A 22,583-nucleotide genomic window follows, 5' to 3' on the forward strand; every position below is an offset into this window, starting at 1 on the left:
GGGTTGGGGGCTAGTTTCCCCCAGCTGGCAATTCATGCACCACAGTCAGGGTTCCTTCCCCACTCTGGGGTACAGATATGGGGACCCGCATGAAAGACCCCCTAAGCTTATTTTTAACAGCTTAGGTTAAAAACTTCCCCAAGGCACAAATTCCACCTTGTCCTTGAACAGTATGCTGCCACCACCAAGTGATTTAGACAAAGAATCAGGGAAAGGACCACTTGGAGTTCCTGTTCCCTAAAATATCCCCCCAAGCACTTACATCCTCTTTCCTGGGGAGGCTTGAGAATAATATACCAATCAAATAGGTAAACCAGACCCTTGGGTTTTTAGGACACTAAAAACCCCTATCAGATTCCTAAAAGAAGAATTTTCACAAACACAGAGGAACTCCCTCTAGGCTTAGTTCAAAGTCACCAAAAAACCAGGAATAAACCTCCCTCTAGCAAAGGGAAAATTCACAAGCTAAAACAAAAGATAATCTAACACGCCTTGCCTGGCTTTACTTACTATTTTTGTAATATTAGAGACTCGTTCAGGATTGGTTTATAGGAGAAGGAGTTTTCTGACCTGATGCTTCTCTGCTTCCCAAGAGAACACACAAACAAAGCCTCCCCCTGCCCCGATTTGAAAGTATCTTCTTTCTCCTTTGGTCCTTTTGGTCAGGTGCAAACCAGGTTATTTGAACTTCTTAACCCCTTACAGGTAAGGAGGAATTCTAGGCTACCCTTAGCTATATGGTTATGACAGCCACCCATGCCCAAACACAAATAGCCCCTCATGGCAGCACACACCTGTCATTCATCACTTTCACTAATATCCTAGCATAACCCCCCCCCAGGCACAAATCAACACAAGAACACAACTGGCGCACACAATAATCCCAAAGATACATAGCCCCTCACCTCAGCGCTGGGGTGGATTCTCCATCACTGGACATTTTTAAATCACAATTTTTTTTCTAAAAGATCAGCTGTAGTTCAAACAGGAATTATCTGGGGGCAGGTCTGTGTTATGCCGGGGGGCAGACTGGATGATCACAATGGTCCCAGCTGGCCTTGGAATCCATTCAGACCAGTTCCTGGCCCTGTAGAGTAAGTCTGCACAGCATTTGGGAGCGAGCCTCCCAGCCCCGGTCGACAGACTCCGGCTAGTGGGGCTCACCTCAGTGCTCTCGAAATAGCTGTACGGACTCAGGCTCTGAAGCCCCTCCCTCCCCTCGCCCCCCAGGCTTCAGACCCCAAGCTCCAGCCTGAGCCACAACTTCAGTGCGCTGTCTACAGAGCTACTTTTAGAGCATGGGGGTGAGCCCCGCTAGCGAGTCTGCCAAAGGCTCGTTCCAAAATGCTGTGTGGACGCACCTGTGCAGTTACAGCTGGCAGCGAGTCTGCAGCAGGGAATGTCAGACAGGATGGATGGAGGGAGATGAGGCAGGAGCAGAGAGGTCGGATTGACTCCTGAGTGGAGAGAAGGCAGCTGAAGCCGTACAAGCGGAGGAGATCACCCAAAGAAAAAGCATGAAATGAGAAGGGGAGGGAGCCAAGGACAGAGTCCTTTGGTGCCTGCGCAGAAAGCAGAAGAGAGGAGGAACCACCATGAGAGAGACTGCAGAGGCACAGCCAGAGGAGAAGCAGTGATAAAAAATCGGGGAGGACAATTCAGGCCTTAGCTTGCTCCATAGCCCAGAAATATTGGAGTCACCACAGGCCACAAACATCCTTCCTTGTCTGTAAGTCACTAACCTGCCAGCACTGTCAGCTTGCCATTACCAGAACCCCACCCCTGCCAAGATCCTTGTGCAGACCTTACCCATAGAAATCAGAGCTATTCAATGACCTCTTCCAGCATCACCCCCTGCCCCATAATGGGACTTCAATCCCCCATCACTTTATCCAGCCTGCAGGGTCATTCACTCACATTTTATAATCCTAGAGCCATGGGGTTAGAAAGGACCACAAGAGTCATCTAGTCTAACTCCCTGCCAAGCTGCAGGATTTGTTGTGTCTAACCCATCCAAGGCAAATGATTCTCTAGCCTTCTTTTGACAACCGCCAGTGAAGGAGCTTCCATGACCTCCCTAGGCAGTCCGTTCCATTGTCCTACTGTGCTTACAGTTAGGAAGTTTTTCCTGAGATTTAATCTAAATCTGTTCTGCTGTAGTTTGAACCCATTGCCTCTTGTCCTGCCCTCTGTGGCAAGAGAAAATAACTTGTCTCCATCTTTTTTATGGCAGCCTTTCAAGTTTTTGAAGATGGCTATCATGTCCCCCCTTAATCTCCTCTTTTCCAACTAAACATACCCAGTTCCTTCAGCCTTTGCTCATATGGCTTGCATTCCATCCCTTTGATCATCCTTATTGCTCAGCTCTGGATCCTTTCCAGTTTCTCTACATCCTTTCTATACAGCGGTGACTGAAACTGGACACTATACTCCAGCTGAGGCCTCACCAGTGCCGACTAGAGTGGTACTATCACCTCCCATGACTTGCATGCCTCTGTCAGTGCAGCCTAAAATTGCATTTGCTTTTCATCGCATTGCTGACTCATGTTGACTTCTCTGCAGTGCTGCTGTCAAGCCAGTTTCCCCTCATTCTGTATTTGTGCCTTTGGTTTCTCTTCCCTAAGTATAGTACATTTGTCTGTGTTGAATTTCATTTTGTTGTCTATAGTCCAGTTCTTCAATTTATCAAATCCCTCTGAATTTGAGCTTTATCCTCCAAAGTGTTGGCAAACCCCCCCCCCCCCAGCTTTGTGTCATCTGCAAATTTGATCAGTATGCTGTCTGTTCCTACACCAGGTCATTAATAACAACGTTAAACAACAACAGGCCCAGAACAGATCCCTATGGAACCCCCCTTGAGACCTCCCTCCAATCTGACATCATTCCATTAATAGTTACTCTTTGTTTGAAGTTTAACCAATTATGTATCCATTTAATGGTTCGTTCCACCGAGCCTGTATTTCTCCATAGAAATGTGGGCTCCATTCTCCACTTTCACCACTTTCTGTTTCTGCGCTTTATCCCTCTCCTCCACAGATGTCTGCCGATTTCTCTTTTCTTCTACTGCCCTCTCCCCATATCAATCATTTCTCTGTTCCATGAAATATTTTCACTCACTCTTTATTCTCTGGTTTCAGAGTAGCAGCCGTGTTAGTCTGTATTCGCAAAAAGAAAAGGAGGACTTGTGGCACATTAGAAACGAACAAATTTATTTGAGCATCAGCTTTTGTGAGCTACAGCTCACTTCATCGGATCTCTCTCTCTCTCAATCCAGCTTCCCTCGCTCACTCACTGGGTTCTCCTGTCTCTATAGCCCTCTCTGCCCCTCTCTCCCCTTCCCAGTTCCAGTGCTTTGTTGCCATGACACTGACACAAGGACGAGCCCCTTTCTATAGCAGCAGGAGAAAGAGCCATAGCTGGGAACAGATTGTCCAGCATCGCTCTGGCGTGCTTCCCGCCAGCCACGGGAAAGGCATTTCTGCTGCTTCTCTCTGCCTTTCCTACACAGAATTTAATTTCTTTCTTTCTTTTCTTTCGATCCTGAGCTTCCTTCCCTGGCTGGTGAGCAGGTCAGTTATTGACACGGATTTTTACATGGAAGGCACTCAGGTGTGTCGTTCAAAGAGGAATTAATTCAGGGAAGTTCTCTGGCCTGTGCTAGAACGGAGGTCAGACTAGATGATCACAGCTTTCCCTTTTGGCCTTATCATATAAAAATACCACCTTAAGATACAGAGATCCTTCCGCCACACTCTCTGGCAACGGGGTGTCTGAATGCAGCTTTCCCACCCTGCTCTCCTCTGAATACTTAAGGGGCCAGAAACAGCTGTTCCCAGCAGCAGATTGTCTGCCTGAGCATTATATTAACTTAAGACTGTTCTGTGCTGTGGTTTCTGTACCCCCCCCCGGCACAGGGACACCAGAACCGGGGGGCCAAGGGGCGATGGCCCTCCCACTTTTCACCATGGGCCCAGCTCCCTGCTCCTCCCCCCTCCCCCCCCCCCCCCAGGCCACGACCTCTGGACAGGACAGAAGCTGGAGTCCAGTCAGGGTAAGAGTGGCCTGGGATGCCGAGGCAGCTGTGGGGAGATGTGGATCCTTCACCTGCCCTGGGCAGGCAGTCTGGGGAGGTGGGTACACAGGCTGGGGGCTGCTCTCAGGCTCCCCCACCCCAGGCAGGTGGAGGGACCCAGGTTCCCCTGCCCGGCTATGGCTTCCGGCTTGACCGTGGGGCCAGGCCTCCGGGGGAAGAGGTGGGGCAGGGGTCAGCCCTGCCCCTGCAGCAGCAAAGCGGGAGTTACCTGCACTTGACCTGATAGAATTAGGCATTTAATACCCTGGAGTCAGAGGAAGGCTCCTTACTTCAGCCTCATCTAGAGGAGCAGTTAAAATGAGAGAAAGTTTGTGCTCGCTGGAGGAAATGGATGCCACAGTGGTCTTAGCTGGTTCCATTTCATTAAAATAATTGTAATTGGTTTCAATTATTTTTCTTTCTGGATGACAGTGGGCCAACTGCTGCTCTCCATTAACCCCACATGGATTTTAGAGTGTTACTTCAGTGTGACCGGGAGCAGACTTTTGCCCCTTGCTTCACTATTTCTAGATTTCCTCTAGGACGGATTCATTGCAAAAAGACAAAGTTCTAGGTTCTCCTGCAGGTGCATACGGTAGAGGCCAGATATTCCAGAGCTCAGCTCCCGTTTAGGCACCAAAGCAAGTGTCTCCCTGTTGGGTGCTAAGCATTTTTGAAAATCTGGCCCCAACTGCAAATACAGAGAGCTTGGAAGTCTGGCCCCATGTCTCAGCCCTGGTGCCAGGATCTGCAGCACTCTGCACTCTTCTAGAGCCGTGAGGCAGTAGGGGGCAGTCTGTGCACATTTCACTCCATGGCCCACATTCTTGCTCCATGTTGTCCAAGTCCATGTGGTTTACTCCACCACTGACTGTTACAACCATGGATTGAATTAATAACTAGTTTTCCTACTTGTTCTGGGAGCCAGTACTTTAACCTGAGTCCATGCTGCTGGATGGACCCCAGTGGGTTTTGAAAATCAGTGAAACAGGGCAATATTTCCCCCTGCCATTCCCAACACAGTGATTAATTGGTGGCTGTAGAGTAACAGCTCCGGGCCAGGTTCTGGGCCAGCAGCATGGCGCCCTCCAGCAGCCTGTACCCTGGCAGAAAGTCCACCCAGGAGGAGACTTTGGCAGTAGAAAACAGCACTAGCTTGGCCAGGGACAGACAGAGCAGCTGGGGGATGGGCTGATTTCACGACTGACATTCTATTACTGAGAAACTCCTTTGTGGACAGTGCATGTTATCTTTTTGCGTAAACAAGAGGGAGCATGTAAAGGGAACTCTCCCCTCTACCCAGCTGGCAGGGCAGGACCCTGAGGGACCCACTCCCGCTGTGGTGACCCTCTGGAAAGACAGCAGCAGTGACATTGCCTGTCCTGTCCAGGGCAAGGCCACTTCTGGGACAAGTCAGTGCAGGGAGGTGTAACTTACCCCATTGGTGCAGATGGGAGCAGAGGTGACATATGGGGGGTGAAATGTGGGGTCACATGCCCCCTAGATTGCTTGGTCACATGGTATGGCCGGGCCCACTCCCTGCGGAGCAGTTGAGCCCACGAGCTGGAACAGAGGGACAGCTGGGAGCTGCATGGAGGGGCAGCTGGTTTCTGGGAGGGTGGGGCTCAGGGGGGCATGACTCGAGCTGTTCAGGGGGCATGCCCCCCCACTGTCAGCAGGCACAGGTTGTCTCTGGGTGGGAGTCGAGCCTGGAAGCCCACCGCCTGTGGAGGAAGCTGATCTGACTCACACCGACTGGTGGTGTGGCTCAGAGGCACAGCTGCCTGATATTACTGAGGCTCAGAGGAGACGCATGGGGGAGGGGGTCTGTGGGGTCACGTGCTCCCCCAGCTTTGCTGCTTGGCTTGTCCTGAGCACGCGTACATGGACGGAGCATGCTCCGTAACGCTGCTGAAGGCGGCCGCCCTCATTCTGTCCTCCTCGCCCCCCTACTCCCCACTCTCAGCAGGCACAAGTGGGCTCTGGCAAGGCCTCAGGCAGGCTGCAGCCGACATAGGCTGGGGCGCCCTTGGACCCCCGTCTCCACTGGCGTAGGAGCTGTTTGTCTCCGGCCAGTGCCGGGATTACAGGGTTGAGTTCCCGTGTGACGAAAGCCCTTTTAAAGAAAGCCGGAGAGACATTCTGTTTTGCCTGATCCAAGTCCTGCCAAAAGAATCACTCGAGTGAGAGTGAGACAAGAGCGGCACAGAGCAAGGCTCTGACTGCCGAGCTGCTCCGACTAGCAGCGGGGAGCGCCCAGCTCCAGGCTGCATGGAGCACGAGGGAAAGTTGGCCCCTGGCCCTGGGGCGTGAGGCTTCAACACACACACGTGCGTTTGGTGAAGCAGGTGCCGGAGCAGAGGTAGAAGGACCTGGGGCAGAGGGATTGCACTGAGCACTGTGTTCAGAGACCAGCCAGATCCAAAGCAGCACTCCGAGGCTTCTCAGAGCCAGGTGCAGAGTGGCAGGGGGTTGAGAGGGGCTTGGTCGGGGAATGGCTCTAGCTGGGGCTCAGCAGCCAGGCCTCTGTCAACATTTGTCCATTGGCTGCTCCATACCCCCCTCGAGGCCCCATGAGCTGTACACATTCAGGGGTGCTTTGGGTTTTCAGATCAGTGGCCTCCTGACTAATGGGTGTGACGGGCCCTGCAGATTTTCATGGGGACAGCAGTGTGTTTTCAGAGTAGCAGCCGTGTTAGTCTGTATTCGCAAAAAGAAAAGGAGTACTTGTGGCACCTTAGAGACTAACCAGCTCACGAAAGCTCATGCTCAAATAAATTGGTTAGTCTCTAAGGTGCCACAAGTCCTCCTTTTCAGTGTGTTTTCGTCTGAGTGGCACCCTCTAACAATATGCACCTACATGCGTACGTTCCTGGTAATCCTGTACGTGCAAGGTCACCAAGGGAAATTTCTCTCTGCTTCTTTGTTCCGTTGCCTGGTTTCGGTGGAGATGGCTGGAGTTGGATTTTCTTGCAATCACTGCACTGAGCAGAGAACAACAACTCTTAAAGGAGGCTTAAGGAGCCACAATGAACCACACAACGGAACAGAGGAGGCTTGGTGCTGAAATCAGCTTGAAATGCAGAACACCCTCAGCTGGAGTCCACAGCTTACTGGTTACACCCCATCAAGCTTTTGTGTGTGAACAGGACTGGAGTTAGGGCCAATAACTAATATACATATCTCACAGTAGCAGCCGTGTTAGTCTGTATTCGCAAAAAGAAAAGGAGTACTTGTGGCACCTTAGAGACTAACCAATTTATTTGAGCATAAGCTTTCATGAGCTACAGCTCACTTCATCGGATGCATACGATATCCAGATGCATCTGATGAAGTGAGCTGTAGCTCACGAAAGCTTATGCTCAAATAAATTGGTTAGTCTCCAAGGTGCCACAAGTCCTCCTGTTCTTTTTGCTAATACCATATGTTCTGCTTCAGCTGGGCCCCTTGTGGAATTTCTCTTCAGCTGCACAGACTGTGACAAAGTGGGAATGTTCTTAATGTTTTCTCTGAATATTGTGTGGGTGCCTCATAGAATCATAGACTAGCAGGGTTGGAAGGGACCTCAGGAGGTCATCTAGTCCAACCCCCTGCTCAAAGCAGGACAAATCCCCAGATCCCTAAATGGCCCCCTCAAGGATTGAACTCACAACCCTGGGTTTAGCAGGCCAATGCTCAAACCACTGAGTTATCCCTCAGTTTAACCTAGGTATTTCTTAAGTATGGAGGTGGTGGGATAAGGGTGTGTGATTGTCGCAGAGCCCTTGGGGGCCAGGGTGATGGTGTCTGTGCAGAGTTTGGCTGACACCCTATCTCCTGGCAACTGATGACCTGGGCCCCTCCCCTGCAAAGGTGCCAACTGAAGTGGTTGGAGAAAAAGAGATCAGGGGGCCTCCTGGCCCGGGAAAGGGACAAAGGCCAGAGGAGGGGCTGGAGAGTTTCAGTTTGGAGCTGGCTGGGGAAATAGAGGGAGGCCCAGATGGGGCTCTGGCCTCCCTGCCTCCCAAGACAGACCTGACTGGGAGGTCCTGTTCTCTGTACCTGCAGGCTCTGTTTTAGACCATGTTCCTGGGGTCTAATAAACCTTCTGTTTTACTGGCTGGCTGAGAGTCACGTCTGACAGTGGAATTGGGGTGCAGGGCCCTCTGCCTCCCCCAGGAGCCCCGCCTTCTGCAGACTCGCTGTGGGAAGCGCACGGTGTGGACGGGGATGCTGAATGCTCCAAGGTCAACCTCAGGAAGGTCAAAGCTGTGTAAGCTTCTTGCCCTGGAGACAGTCTGCTCACAGAGAGGAGGCTCCCCCAGAGTCCTGGCTGGCCTCGTAGGGAGTAGTTCCAGAGCATCGCCCGGGGACTCCGTGACACAGACCTTGATCCTGCATTAGATCTTCCTTCCCCCGATGATGAAAATACTGACTACAACTCCCGGTAGCTGTTAACACAACCACTCTGTGCAGCCCCAGAGATATTTTGCCACGTGGCTGCTCTAACTGAAATTAGCTAACTCAAGAGCAGATCTCTCGGGGTAACGTTTAAGTAAACACACAGCCGTAGAGTGCGTCTACACTGCGGACAGAGGTGCGACTGCGGTCTGTGTGTAGCGTCCCAGTGCGTTGGTCTAGCTAGCATGAAGAACAATGGCTGTGAGGCGGTGGCAGCATGCCCAGGGCCCTGGGTATGTGCTTGGTGACGAGCCCATGCTGCTGCAGCTTCACGGCTATTGATGTTCCAGCTTATTGATGTTGCAGCAGTGGCAGAGCCCTAGAGCCCTGAGCACCTGTGGGAGGAGGAATCTGAACTGGAGTTAACTCCTTATTCGCCAGCCCTTGGCTCTCGCAGGCCAACCAGACAGGCCCTCCGCCAGTTTAGCACTGGCCCAGCATCCTTGCTGTACAATATGCACTGTAGAGCACTTTAAAACGGGCCCCTGGAATTGCAGGGCTCTCCTTGTGCCAGTTGCCCATTGCAGTCATTAACCTCCCCTTTCTTGCTCGGTCTTGGCTCCTGACCTCTTGCTTGGGGAGGCTTCTCCTGGCCTCTCTCCTGTCTCTGTGTTTGGCTGAATGGAGATGAGCTCATACATCACCCCACTCCAGACACATAGTTCTTGGTAATTAACTTGGTGTTGTAACAGCCCTTCACCTTGCTGACATTGTGCCGTGGGTGCTGAGGGACTGAAAGGTCAGGCAGGCTGTGCCTCCTGCCAAAGCCTGGGGCTGGTCTGCTTTGCCCAAGGTGGGGGAGACGATTTGAAGACTTTCCCATAACAGTGTCTGTGAGGCCAGGGCCGGCTCTACGGGTTTTGCCGCCCCAAGCAGTGAAAAAAACCTGCCACCACGGCCGGCGGAACGGAGAAGCTGCCGCCGAATTGCCACCGCGGCGGAAACGCTGCCGCCCCTTGCGAACCACCGGCCCAAGCACCTGCTTGGAGCGCTGGTGCCTGGAGCTGGCCCTGGGTGAGGCTGACCCCACCCATCAGCCCTGCCTCAAACATGCCAAATGAGGGTACGATTCTCAGAGACAGTGTTTCTAAATGTGCATTTAAGAGCAGCAGTGCAAGAATTATACCCACCAAAATATCGGAAACTGTGTGTAACAGTGGATCAGCCAAGGCTGGGGCGTTTGTGTTTGAACTGTGTTCTTTAGGTCTGATCTCGCTTTTCTAATTCGACAAATTCATGTTTGGCTCATTTGTTCTCTTTCGGCAGTGGATTCTGTCCGAGCTGCTGTGGGGGTTTGGGGCTGGCTATTTAATCTGGTAACCCATTAGTAGAAATGAGCATTTTAAAACAATAAAGAAAATATTTTTTGAACAAAGTGGACACCATTTAAAAGAATAATCTGCATTTAATGCTTGGCTGCTGTAGTAACAAAACAATAATGCCTCGCTTTTATCTAGTGCTTTTCAGCAGTAGATCTCAAAGTACTTCACAATCTTTAATCTTTAGTAGGTTTCAGAGTAACAGCCAAGTTAGTCTGTATTCGCAAAAAGAAAAGGAGTACTTGTGGCACCTTAGAGACTAACCAATTTATTTGAGCATAAGCTTTCGTCAGCTACAGCTCACTTCATCGGATGCATACTGTGGAAAATACAGAAGCTGTTTGTTTTTATACACACAAATCATGAAAAAATGGGTGGTTATCACTACAAAAGGTTTTCTCTCCCCCCCACCCCACTCTTCTGCTGGTAATAGCTTATGTAAAGTGATCACTCTCCTTACAATGTGTATGATAATCAAGGTGGGCCATTTCCAGTGTCCACTTTGTTCAAAAAATATTTTCTTTATTGTTTTAAAATGCTCGTTTCTACTAATGGGTTACCAGATTAAATAGCCAGCCCCAAACCCCCACAGCAGCTAGGACAAAATCCACTGCCGAAAGAGAACACATGAGCCAAACATGAATTTGTCGAATTAGAGTGAGTTTGTGGGGGGGGGGCGGGGGGGGAGAGAAAACCTGGATTTGTGCTGGAAATGGCCCACCTTGATTATCATACACATTGTAAGGAGAGTGATCACTTTAGATAAGCTATTACCAGCAGGAGAGTGGGGTGGGAGGAAGTATTGTTTCATGGTCTCTGTGTATATATAAAGTCTGCTGCACTTTCCACGGTATGCATCCGATGAAGTGAGCTGTAGCTCACGAAAGCTCATGCTCAAATAAACGGGTTAGTCTCTAAGGTGCCACAAGTCCTCCTAGTCTTTAGTAGATCAGTTTAAGGGGGTGTTTCCTCCTAGTTGCAGTGTAGGGAATTCTGCAATAAAGTCAAATATTGCCACGTGGCAGTCGATGTTTTAGTACCACACACTGCATGTTCACGACGGACTCTGGCAGTGGGCCGAGCTCAGTGCTAGCCCGCACTCTGTAGGGAACGGGCCTGCACTGACAATGAGATGGATGGACTGGAGTACCTAGCAGAGCGCTGGGGGGAGGGGTAGCTCCGTGGTCTGAGCGTTGGCCTGCTAAACCCACAGTTGTGAGTTCAATCCTTGAGGGGGCCACTTAGGGATCTGGGCCAAAAACTGGGGACTGGTCCTGCTCTGAGCAGCGGGTTGGACTAGATGACCTCCTGAGGTCTCTTCCAACCCTGATATTCTATGATTGTTTCCATCTGCAGGCCAGATTCCCTCTCGCTCTACACACACGCAGCTGTAAGTGCAGTTGGAAGGAGGTGTGTGTGTGCTTGGAGTGCAGGTTTTGGCCCAATGACTGAAGGTCAGACATACCCTGAGCGAAGGCTAGGAGCATGCTCAGTACCACTGGCCTGTAGGAAACTCTATGGAACTTGAGCAAGCTGATAGCAGTTGATGCACAGGAAGCTCTGTGGGGCTGGAGCATGCTCAGTGCAGATGGACTGTTCAGAGAGTTTATCAGCAAGCCTCTAACCAGGCTCTACTCAGCATGTTCATGCAGCATTTTCCAGATGCTTATAACTTAGCCAGATCTAGGTGGGTTTTCATGAGGACAGCAGTAGGCACCTCCCTGACCCTAGGACTTAACGGTTATGTGTTCAGCCCTAACTTTCATTTACCTCGAGTTTAACTGTGATTAATCTTAACATTGGCTTCATTATTTAATTTAATTTCCTTGGTTTGTGTAAGGTAAAAAAGCTTGGGCCCAGTTCTATCTTAGCTCCTACTTTATGGGTATGAAAGGCCTTGATATTGCTACACTCCTCACTGTGAGGTCTGTGCAAATGTCTGCTCAGTGGCCTAGCCACGTCCACAGTGTTTGTCTTTTTTGTTAATGCACACTCTTTTGCAGTCTTAACTATCGAGGATGCTCCCACCATGACAGCCATAACAAATCGTTTCACTACCCACCATTGAAAGGCAGACACCTCTGGCGTGGACTATGGCTGTGACTGCTCACCAGTGCACCCAAGACATTGCACGGCACTGTAGGATCAGAAGAGAGGTCGAGTTATATGTGACAAAGCAGCTCTACAGCATGCACCTGCATCATGCTATTAAAGGCGGTGGGCAAGATGAAGGTTTGATCGCCATCAGGCCTTTTATTAGCACGCTGCCAGGTCTCTCTGACTCGCTGGGGCTGCTTTGTGTGTTGCAGTGTCTGAAATGGTAGAGCACTGTGAATGGTGGGGATAATGGCTCAGTTAGTGTGTGTAGAATATTCCAGTTGCTTGCTATACTCCTTGGGGTAGGCCCCCTACTGCCCTACCTCCATGTCGTGTATCCCAGCCTTTGTATCCATGATCACTGGCAGCAGGTTCTCTGACGGTTCCTGGATGTCTAGGCCTGGGTTCTTAGCAGTAAATACTTTATGTAGCTCTGACTGAGAACACATTGATTTTAAAAATTAATTCAGACTTGCTCCTTGGGAAAGTCTGTCCCCCCTTGGTGTGGCTCAGTTTTCTGTCCACAGTCCGCTGGAGGCAGTGTGTACTAGCGGCTAGAGAAGGGAACTGGAGTCAGGAGTGCTGCACTGTTTTGTTGTGTCCTGAGGCAAGAACTTCACCTCTCTGCTTTTCAATATCCTCTCAAATGGAGACAACGAGATTTCCTCTTCCTTGTAAAATGTCTAAAAGTTGGTGGGGGGAAGGTGCTGTGTAAATGCTCAGTCTTGCTGTCTCACCATTTAAAACCGCAGTAAGGAGATAAGGGCCTCACAGCCTGAGCTGCAAGGGTCAGCCGCAGCATGCCCGGAAATAGGTATCGCTCATTGTCTTGAGAAGGGCTCAGTTCTGTTCTCACTTAGCCAGCGCAGCCCCACTGACATCAGTAGGGTTGCCGTTGGCTCCTGCGAAATGTGGAATAAACTCTCAGGAGAGAAGGCTCAGTACTTTCATTAACTGCATAAGCAGCCAGCTAAGACTGAGCCTGACAAGGTTTCTGGAAACCTCTGGGCATCTTCAGAAGCTGAACACAGGTATTAGACTGTCACTCCCACAGCGATAACACGAGTCTTAGCCTTGCCTTAACCAGCCCTGCTGTCTTTTCCCTCTAGGTCTACTGGAAGGCGTCAATATCACCAGCCCAGTTCTCCTCATCCATGGCATAGTTGGCAAACCTGCCCTGCTCTCGGTGAGGTACACCAGCACCAGCAGCGATAAACCTGTGATCAAATGGCAGCTGAAGCGAGACAAGCCTACCACAGTGGTACAGTCCATCGGCACCGAGATCATTGGCAACCTGCGCCCCGATTACAAGGACCGGATTAAAATACTTGAGAATGGCTCCCTGTTGATCAGTCACCTGCAGCTGTCAGACGAGGGCACCTATGAGGTGGAGATCTCCATCACAGATGACACCTTTACCGGGGAGAAGAACATTAACCTTACCGTGGACAGTAAGTGTACAGAACTTCCCAAGAAAATGAGCACAGCTCCTTTGTTCAGTAAAATCCTCCCTGGAGTCCCTTTGTTCTCCTCTTTATTACAGAGAATTTAAAGGACTGATCCAGGCCAGCTCTCTGTAGCCCAGCAAAGTGCTGTCAGGAGGATTTTGCTCCATGCTAAATGCAGGAGGAACCTCAGTAAAAGTTCTTAGAACCACAGCAATTCTTAGTCCTTAGACTTTCATAAACAGGGTAACTTTCCAAGTATCCATTTTTACAGCACAAGCCCATCTAGCCTGCATTCCTCTTATCAGATTGGTTAACTATTAAGGACATTTGTAAGGGCTCCAACCTTTTCAATTTAAAGATGTAGTTAGGGTTAGTGGAGGGGCCCAAACATTTCCTGCTTGGTTTTTGCATCAGTCTTGGGAATTTGGAGTTTGTCCTCAGGCATGTGGTTTCCAAATAGAATATGGATGATTCACTTTCCCAATTGATCATGCAGACTCAATCCAAACCAAGGAGCAGGCCTTAGGCACCAGCAAATCTTCAGTCACAGGGAAGGAGAAGGGCAGGAAAATGCGAGACACAATTTCAGCAAACCGCCTAGCTCTCCTGCACTGCACATCATTCCAAGTGTTTTTCACCCATCCCAGCACTGGGGGTAATTTCCCAAACTTTCGCAAATGGAACTTTTTAGAAAGCCAGCTCTCTAATCCTATAGGCTGGGGAGGACCCTTCACTGGAACAGCCTGGGGTTCTGCAGGCCAGCGAGAGAGGGGTGCGGATACGTTGGTAAGAGCTATGCAGTGGGGGCCCCAGGACTGGGTAACAGGCTCATTGGCAGGGCTGTGTGTGAAGCACAGAATTGGATTAACAAGGGTTGTTGCATGTCAAATTTGAGACACATTAAAAGAGCTGGTAGGGAACCCTGGAAAGGTCCAGCCTCCCCATCCTGGACTGTTATTATCTATTACGTGCTTTGCATTAACGCTTTGGGGCTCCATCAAGGGGTCGGGGCCCCATTACGCTTGGGTCTATACACACATAACAAAAAGACAGGCCCTTCCCTTACTGACTCACTAACCCTCCTTTGTCCTTCCACTTCACCTTGAACAGCTTCTTACAACATGTTAACTCCTTATGCGAAACAATCTGTTTCACCTTGCATTTAGCTGCGACCCTCTGAATACCTTTCCCAGAGCTGAAGAAGAGCTCTGTGTAAGCTCAGAAGTTTGTCTCTTTCACCAATAGAAGTTAGTCCAATAAAAGATATTCCCTCACTCTCCCTGTTTCTCTGATACAGTTTAGTGTTTCATTGCATCTCCCCCTTTAAGTCCTACATTCCTACCATTTACAATATTTACACTATCGTGCTATCTTTGAAGTTCAGCACAGATCAGTCTGCTAAGTGTCGCTGAACCATACTGGTTTTCTAATTATATGCCCTGAATGCATAACAACTTGGTTATCTGGCAGTCTACCGGTTAATGACTGGCTGCGGTTGGTTTGGAATCCTTGAGTCTTTTCCTGGTTCTGCATCCACCAGCTGTAGAGTTTTCTCTGTGGATTGTTCTCTCTAAGGAACAAACTGTAGATGTCGATGGTTCCTGCTGAACTCTCCACTGTCGATCTTGCTCACATGTGATCTGGGCACTGAATTATTTTTCTTCATGAGGACGAAGTTGTCCATCCTTTTTCTCCATCCAGTGTGACATGAACACAGTCACCAGGTCCTGGACCCAACAGTTCTCTGTTGCAAAAGTGTGTGTAAGCTCTTTTTGCTTTTCATCCAGTTTGGCTACTTTCTTCATGTCTGGACATTTTGGAGACAGATTCTTTTTCAGAGTTGAAACAGTATTTCTGAGTTGTCTCCCCACGTGCTGGATTATATCCAGTAGCCGCTATTGGTGTTGATCTGTAACTCAGAAGAGCAAGGAATGGGTCTTCCCGCTGTAGGATTTTCTTGGCTCTCTGTACACCTCTGTCAGCCTCTCCATTTGCTTTTGAGTAATGTGGGCTGCTAGTAATACAATTAAAATCATATTTCCTTCTGAATGACTTAAATTCTGCTGCAATGAATTATGGTCCATTGTCCGTCACTAGATGTTCTGGAATACTGAAATGATCAAAAGTGCACTTCAGCTTCTTGATAACACTGTGACATGTTATGTCTTGTGAGTACATTATTTCTATATACCTGGAAAAACAGATAATGATGGGCTCTGGATTTGTATAAATCTGCTGCTAGTCTCTGTCTGGTAGAGGTGTTTGTACATTTCCCACCTTTCTCACCAGACCCATCACAGCTGCCATGCTGCAGCTGAGAAGGTTGTTGGTCTTTGATCCTTTGATCACATGCACCCTGAATGCAAAGCTTTTGTCTTTTTAAATTGCTTCTGTGGTGAACTGGCCCATGTCAGTCAGAAAAACTCCAGGGCTAGTCAGAGCTGTGTCAGGTGACTTCAGCTCTGGAGGTGTTGAAGGTTATGTTAAGTCCCTCCTGTGAGGTCTGCTTCTGGGTCTATTTTAAAGTCAATTGTCTTTCCATGAATATTCAGTTTCACTCTCCAGGCAGACTCTGTGTCATCACATGTGATAGATCCCAGAAACAATGGCTCTTGATTGTCTGTAATATAAGCCAATTTCCCTATTGCTTTGATTCAGCAAACAATTGCAAAATGTCCATACTTTGTGCATTTATTACACCTTGTGCTTTTGGGTGGATGTGCATCATCTCTTGGGGTATGATTTTTTCCAGATATTGTGCATTTAGGCTGCAGGGCTTTGATGTCTGACTGGAATTCATCCCTCTCAGCCTGGGAATTATTTCTCCTTGCGCCAGGGGCCTTACGGTAATGACTTGTAGCACTCTTGCGGGCTCTGTCGACAAATTCTAAGCTAGTTTCTTGTTTTTCCAGTCTGGCAAGTTGCTCTTGGTTTTGCTGTCTCACGAGCTCAGACTGCTTTGCTGTTTGAATAGCTGTGGGTAGGTTCTTGGGGGGTCACAGATGCTACATCAAAGACCTATGCAATGACCTCTACACTTACTGGCTGTACAGTATTATCACACAGAAGTAACGTGAAATGTTAAGTCTTCGTGGTTGGCCAGAACTAGGAGTAAGTGATCATGAGATTGAAGCTTTGATGAAGATGAATGGTGTGAGCCGTATCAGCGCCTCGCTGTGCCAGTCAGTTAGCAGTGGCGTAGCAGAGAGATTACTCCAGTCTATAAATCAAGCCTTGCCAGGAAAATCACCTGTGTGTTAATGGCTGGCCTGTCTAATTTTATCTTAGCACTGACAGCGCCAAGACAGAGCCAGTCCAACATGCGCTACACACAGAGATGGTGTTGCATGGCCAAGATACCCTTTTAATAGGCGGACGAGACTCGTGCTGGGAGTCGGGTTGCTGATTTTGGTTGGGTGTATTCCTGGAGGTTTCATCACATGACATAATCTTTAATTCCTGGAGACTCAGGACAAACCTGGAGGGCTGGCAATCCTAGCTGGGAGCGATTCGCTGGCAGGCCTCGTGGTGGAGGAGACTGTAATGAAATACTAAACTGCATTATATTTTTCAGCCAATAGGTAGTGATGTGTGGAGCTTATTTAAGCTCACAACAGTGATTCCTGGCAGAGCTTTAAAGGATCTTATCGAAGATAAGTTTCTGGTGTATCTACCAGAGAAGGAAGCTCTGTGGCCAGTCTATATCTGGTACAGAAGCTTGACCTACTAGTAGCGGTCTGCAACCTCCCACGTACCTGAAATACATGGCACAGTGCCAGGAGTAAAGTAGTACCAGAGAAGAACAGAAACAGAAGGAAAACAGCATCAAAGGTTGCTTACAGAAGGAACAAAACAACACGGGTTGCAGGATCTCATCAACATGCCACTCTTCAATGCCCCAGAGAACTTCAGCTTGGACAAACCTTCTGTGACCGGGGTCCTAGTGGGGAGCCAGCTGTGGTCACTCAATTAGGGTGAACAGCAAAGAATGGGGCAGACAATCCGCATAAAGCTGGTGGCTATTCCAATACTTAGATTTACCAAGCCAGCATAAAACAGTTTCTTTATTACCTCACGGAGTTTGTTACAGGGATTGGTTCCTGGGTTAGTGTTTCTGTGGTGTGGTATGTAGGTCCTGGTGAGTATTTGCTTCAGGTTGGGGGGCTGTCTGTAAGCGAGGACTGGCCTGCCTCCCAAGGTCGGTGAGAGTGAGGGATCATTTTCCAGGATAGGTTGTAGATTGTTGATGATGTGCTGGGGAATGTAGGTGATGGCCAGTTGTGTTCTGTTATTATTTTCATTGGGTCTGTCCTGTAGTAGGTGACTTCTAGGTACCCGTCTTGCTCTGTCAGTCTGTTTCCTCACTTCCCCAGGTGGGTATTGTAGTTTTAAGAATGCCTGATAAAGATCTTGTAGGTGTTTGTCTGAGGGACTGGAGCTAATTTGGTTGTATCTTAGGGCTTGGCTGTAGACAATGGATCGTGTGATGTGTCCTGGATGGAAGCTGGAGGCATGTAGGTAAGTATAGCGGTCAATAGGTTTCCGGTATAGGGTGGTGTTTATGTGACCATCACTTATTTGCACTGTAGTGTCCAGGAAGTGTTTCTCTTGTGTGGACTGGTCCAGGCTGAGGTTGATGGTGGGGTGGAAATTGTTGAAATCATGGTGGAATTCTTCAAGGGCCTCCTTCCCTTGGGTCCAGATGATGAAGATGTCATCAATGTAGCGCAAGTAGAGTAGGGGCGTTAGGGGACAAGAGCTGAGGAAGCGTTGTTCTAAGTCAGCCATAAAAATGTTGGCATACTGTGGGGCCCTGCGGGTACCCATCGCAGTGCCGCTGATTTGAAGGTATAAGTTGTCCACAAATCTGAAATGGTTGTGGATGAGGACAAAGTCACAAAGTTCAGCCACCAGGGGTGCTGTGGCCTCATCAGTGATACTGTTCCTGACGGCTTGTAGTCCATCCTCATATGGAATATTGGTGTAAAGAGCTTCTACATCCATGGTGGCCAGGATGGTGTTTTCACGAAGATCCCCAATGCATTGTTGTTTCCTCATGAAGTCGGTGGTGTCTCGAAGATAGCTAAGAGTGCTGGTAGCGTAGGGCCTGAAGAGAGGGTCCAAACAGCCAGATAATCCTGCTGTAAGAATGCCAGTACCTGAGATGATGGGGCGTCCAAGATTTCCAGGTTTATGGATCTTGGGTAGCAGATAGAATACCCCTGGTTGGGGCTCTAGGGGTGTGTCTCGGTAGATTTGTTCCTGTGCTATGGCAGGGAGTTTCTTGAGCAGATGGTGTAGTTTCTTTTGGTTCTCCTCAGTGGGACTGGAGGATAGTGGCCTGTAGAACGTGGTGTTGGAGAGTTGCCTGGTAGCCTCCTGTTCATAATCTGACCTGTTCATGATGACGACAGCGCCTCCTTTGTCAGCCCCTTTGATTATGATGTCAGAGTTGTTTCTGAGGCTGTGGATGGCGTTGTGTTCTGTACGGCTGAGGTTATGGGGCAAGTGAAGCTGTTCACAATTTCAGCCTGTTTACGTCTGTGGAAGCACTCTCTGTAGAAGTCCAGTCTGTCATTTCAACCATCAGGAGGAGTCCACACAGAATTCTTCTTCTTGTAGTGTTGGCAGGAGGATTCCTGTGGGTCAGTACACTGTTCAGTGGTGTGTTGAAAATATTCCTTGAGTCGGAGACGGCGAAAGTAGGCTTCCAGGTCACTGCAGAACTGTATCATGTAACCAGTCTCTACGTAAAAGGATAAATGGACACAAGTCAGACATCAGGAACGGTAACATACAAAAACCAGTAGGAGAACACTTCAATCTCCCTGGACACTCTATAACAGATTTAAAAGTAGCCATCCTTCAACACAAAAACTTCAAAAACAGACTTCAAAGAGAAACTGTAGAGTTACAATTCATTTGCAAATGTAACACCATTAATTTGGGCTTTGAAAGGACCAGCAAAACCCACATGGATGTGGTGCCATTGATTCTCAAGTCATGGCCATGGATACATGTTGCTTAGTCCATGTCCAGATTTCTTCTGGCCATAGAAGATATGAAGAAGATTCAGTACTGTAGCCAGACAAGGAGTAAGACATCAGCAGTAGTTCAGAGGTACTTGATGCGTGAAATATAGCCCTTTTTTATTTCCCCACAGTCACATTCTTGTGCCTACAGTCATGGTCTGCAGGTCTCTTTGCACCACACAGATGTCACTCTCGGTGTTATCACCACCGCACTGTGCTGTAGGGACCTGGCTTGTCACAATGGGAACACTCCCAAGCACCTGGATTTTCTTGAAACTCCATTGTTATCTTGTGCAATTTTGCAGATGCAACTGGCACCTGGGATTTCCTGGCAGAAATTGCCACAGACATGGATTCTTGCAGCCTTCTGCTATTGGAGGCCAAGCACAGACAATGGGCGTTGACTATACAAGGCTTTCATGTAGGGTGTCATTCACACTAGTCAGCTATCGTCTTTGGGGGAGTGGTTCAATAGCATAAATAGGAGGTAGTCCCATATATCTTACAATGGGAGATGGCACCTGACTGCTCTCCATGCCTTTGGAATCTCCCTCTTTGAGGTCACTGCAGATTGTGAGGTGAAACCGTCTTCCCCTGGTTAGGAAGTTCCATAACACTCTTACACAGTGACCACAGGAAGGCACTCAGGGGCCAGCAGAAGCCTCTGGCAGAGGGATGGGAGGGGTGAAACCTGGTGAAATTTTATCACCTCACTATTCTCCTTCCTACCCAGGTCATTTAAGTAGAGCCCTGCACAGATACAAAATTTGTATCCGCGTCCGATCTGCAATCCACAAAAATGGTTCATGGATATTTGCATCCGCGGATGTGGATCTCTGCAGATATCTGTGGATACGCAGGGCTCTACATTTAAGGTCGCCATAGTTAGCAAGTGACACACTTGCCTATGTAATTGAATGGCTGGGGTTGAGGGTGTTATAAGCAATGCAGGTATCGTGCTGGGCACCATGTCAGAGAGTCAGAGGAGTGATGGATAGAAAAATTCATTCAGTTATTATTAGTGTCCATCATGTTTATTACGGTAATGCCTAAGGGCCAGCCAACTGCGGGACCCATTGTGCTAGGTGCTGTACAAACCAATTCCCCTGAGTGTGCAGTGTTGTCTCCCAGAGTTTCTATTCTTCTGTGCTGTCAAGAGTCCCAAGCAGTGGAGCTTCTGCCTTTCCCCCAGGAGGCCGTTCTGCGCCCTCACACGCCTCCCGCCCAGGAATGGCTCTGTGCTACTCATGCCGTACTTTTTGCTCAGTGCCATTATTCCTGGTTTGCTCTCGCACATCGTCCTAAATACTTGCAACCCATTATGTCCCCTTCTCCCTACTTTTAGTCATTGTTTAGGGAAGCTATGCACATCAAGCCAAGTCTATCCCTGATTTAATTGGAGTTACACCAAGCGTGAGTTTGGCCCATTTGGATCTTTCACTCACACCTGCCAGGCTTCTGATCATGAGTATTGATCATCCCTGGATTCCCTCTAGCTTGTCACTGTCTTTCTGGTACCAAGGTGGCCAGAACTGAATGCTGTACTCCAAGGGCAGTCACGCCAGAAGAATCATTGCCCTGTGACTTGATGCCTGGCCATATGCTGCCAAGTCCCTTTGAAATGTCACTTCTAGTTTGCCAGGAGAGACCTGGCCCCAAAATTGCTGGAGCCCCACGGGCCACACTGGGGAGGTTCTCAGGCCACAGATGACCCGCGGGCCAGGAGTTTGAGACCCCTGACATAGATGAACATAATCTGTTGGGGAAGAGTCAACATGGTTTTTGTAAAGAAAAATCATGCCACACCAATCTACTAGAATTCTTTGAGGGGGTCAACAAGCATGCGGATATAGTATACTTAGATTTTCAGAAAGCCTTTGACAAGGTCCCTGACCAAAACCCTTAAGCAAAGTAAGCTGTCATGGGATAAGAGGTCCTCTCATGGATTGGTAACTGGTTAAAAGATAGGAAACAAAGGGTATGAATAAATGGTCAGTTTTTCAGAATGGAGAGAGGTAAATAGTGATGTCCCCCAGGGGTCTGTACTGCAGCCAGTCCTATTCAATATATTCATAAATGATCTGGAAAAAAGGGTAAACAGTGAGGTGGCAAAATTTGCAGATGATACAAAACTACTCAAGATAGTTAAATCCCAGGCAGTCTGTGAAGAGCTACAAAAGGATCTCACAAAACTGGGTTAGTGGGCAACAAAATGGCAGATGAAATTCAATGTTGATAACTGCAAAGTAATGCACATTGGAAAACATAATCCCAACTATACATGTAAAATGATGGGGTCTTAATTAGCTGTTACCGCTCAAGAAAGAGATCTTGGAGTCATTGTGGATAGCTCTCTGAAAACAGCCACTCAATGTGCAGCGTCAGTCAAAAAAGCGAACAGAATGTTGGGAATCATTAAGAAAGGGATCAATAATAAGACAGAAAATATCCTGTTGCCTCCATATAAATCCCCGGTACGCCCACATCTTGAATACTGCGTGCAGATGTGGTCTCCCCATCGAAAAAAAGATATGTTGGAATTGGAAAAGGTTCAGAAAAGGGTAACAAAAATGATTGGGATATGGAACAGCTTCAATATGAGGAGAGATTAATAGGACTGGGACTTTTCAGCTTGGACAAGAGTCCACTGTGTGGGGATATGATAGAGGTCTACAAAATCATGACTGGTGTGGAGAAAGTGAATAAGGAAGTGTTATTTACTCCTCATAACACAAGAACTAGGGGTCATCAAATGAAATGAATAGGCAGCAGGTTTAAAACAAACAAAAGGAAGTACACCTCTACCCCGATATAACGCGACCTGATATAACACGGGTTCGCATACAACGCGGTAAAGCAGCGCTCTTGGGATCAGCGCGTCAGCGTGTCAGACATGCTGCTCTGAGAAGCATTTTAAGGGTGCTGGGCCGGAGCCGAGGGGTTCGATAAGGGGCAGAGGGTCTCGGGGGGGCGGTCAGGGGACAGGGAGCAGGGCAGGTTGGATGGTTCAGAGGTTCTGGGGGTGGGGCGGTCAGGGGACGGGGAATGGGGGCATTAGATAGGGTGTGGGAGTCCCAGGGTGCCTGTTAGGAGGCGGGGGTGTGGATAGGGGTCGGGGCAGTCACGGGACAGGGAGCAGGGGAGTTGAGTAGGGGGTGGGGTTCTGGGGGTGATT

At 48.8% G+C, this 22,583-nt stretch overlaps 1 protein-coding gene across 1 annotated transcript in view; it reads left to right on the plus strand.

Annotated features, from left to right (window-relative positions):
• HEPACAM (hepatic and glial cell adhesion molecule) overlaps positions 1–22,583 on the plus strand; it is a 74,889-nt gene that overhangs the window by 19,109 nt on the left and 33,197 nt on the right. Inside the window, exon 2 of the mRNA XM_073320913.2 lies at positions 13,038–13,379. Within this exon, the coding sequence (XP_073177014.1) occupies positions 13,038–13,379 (342 nt within the window). The remainder of the gene's footprint in view (positions 1–13,037; positions 13,380–22,583) is intronic.

This window comes from Lepidochelys kempii, chromosome 22 (genome assembly GCF_965140285.1).
Source record: "Lepidochelys kempii isolate rLepKem1 chromosome 22, rLepKem1.hap1, whole genome shotgun sequence".
NCBI classification, from domain to species: domain Eukaryota; kingdom Metazoa; phylum Chordata; order Testudines; family Cheloniidae; genus Lepidochelys; species Lepidochelys kempii.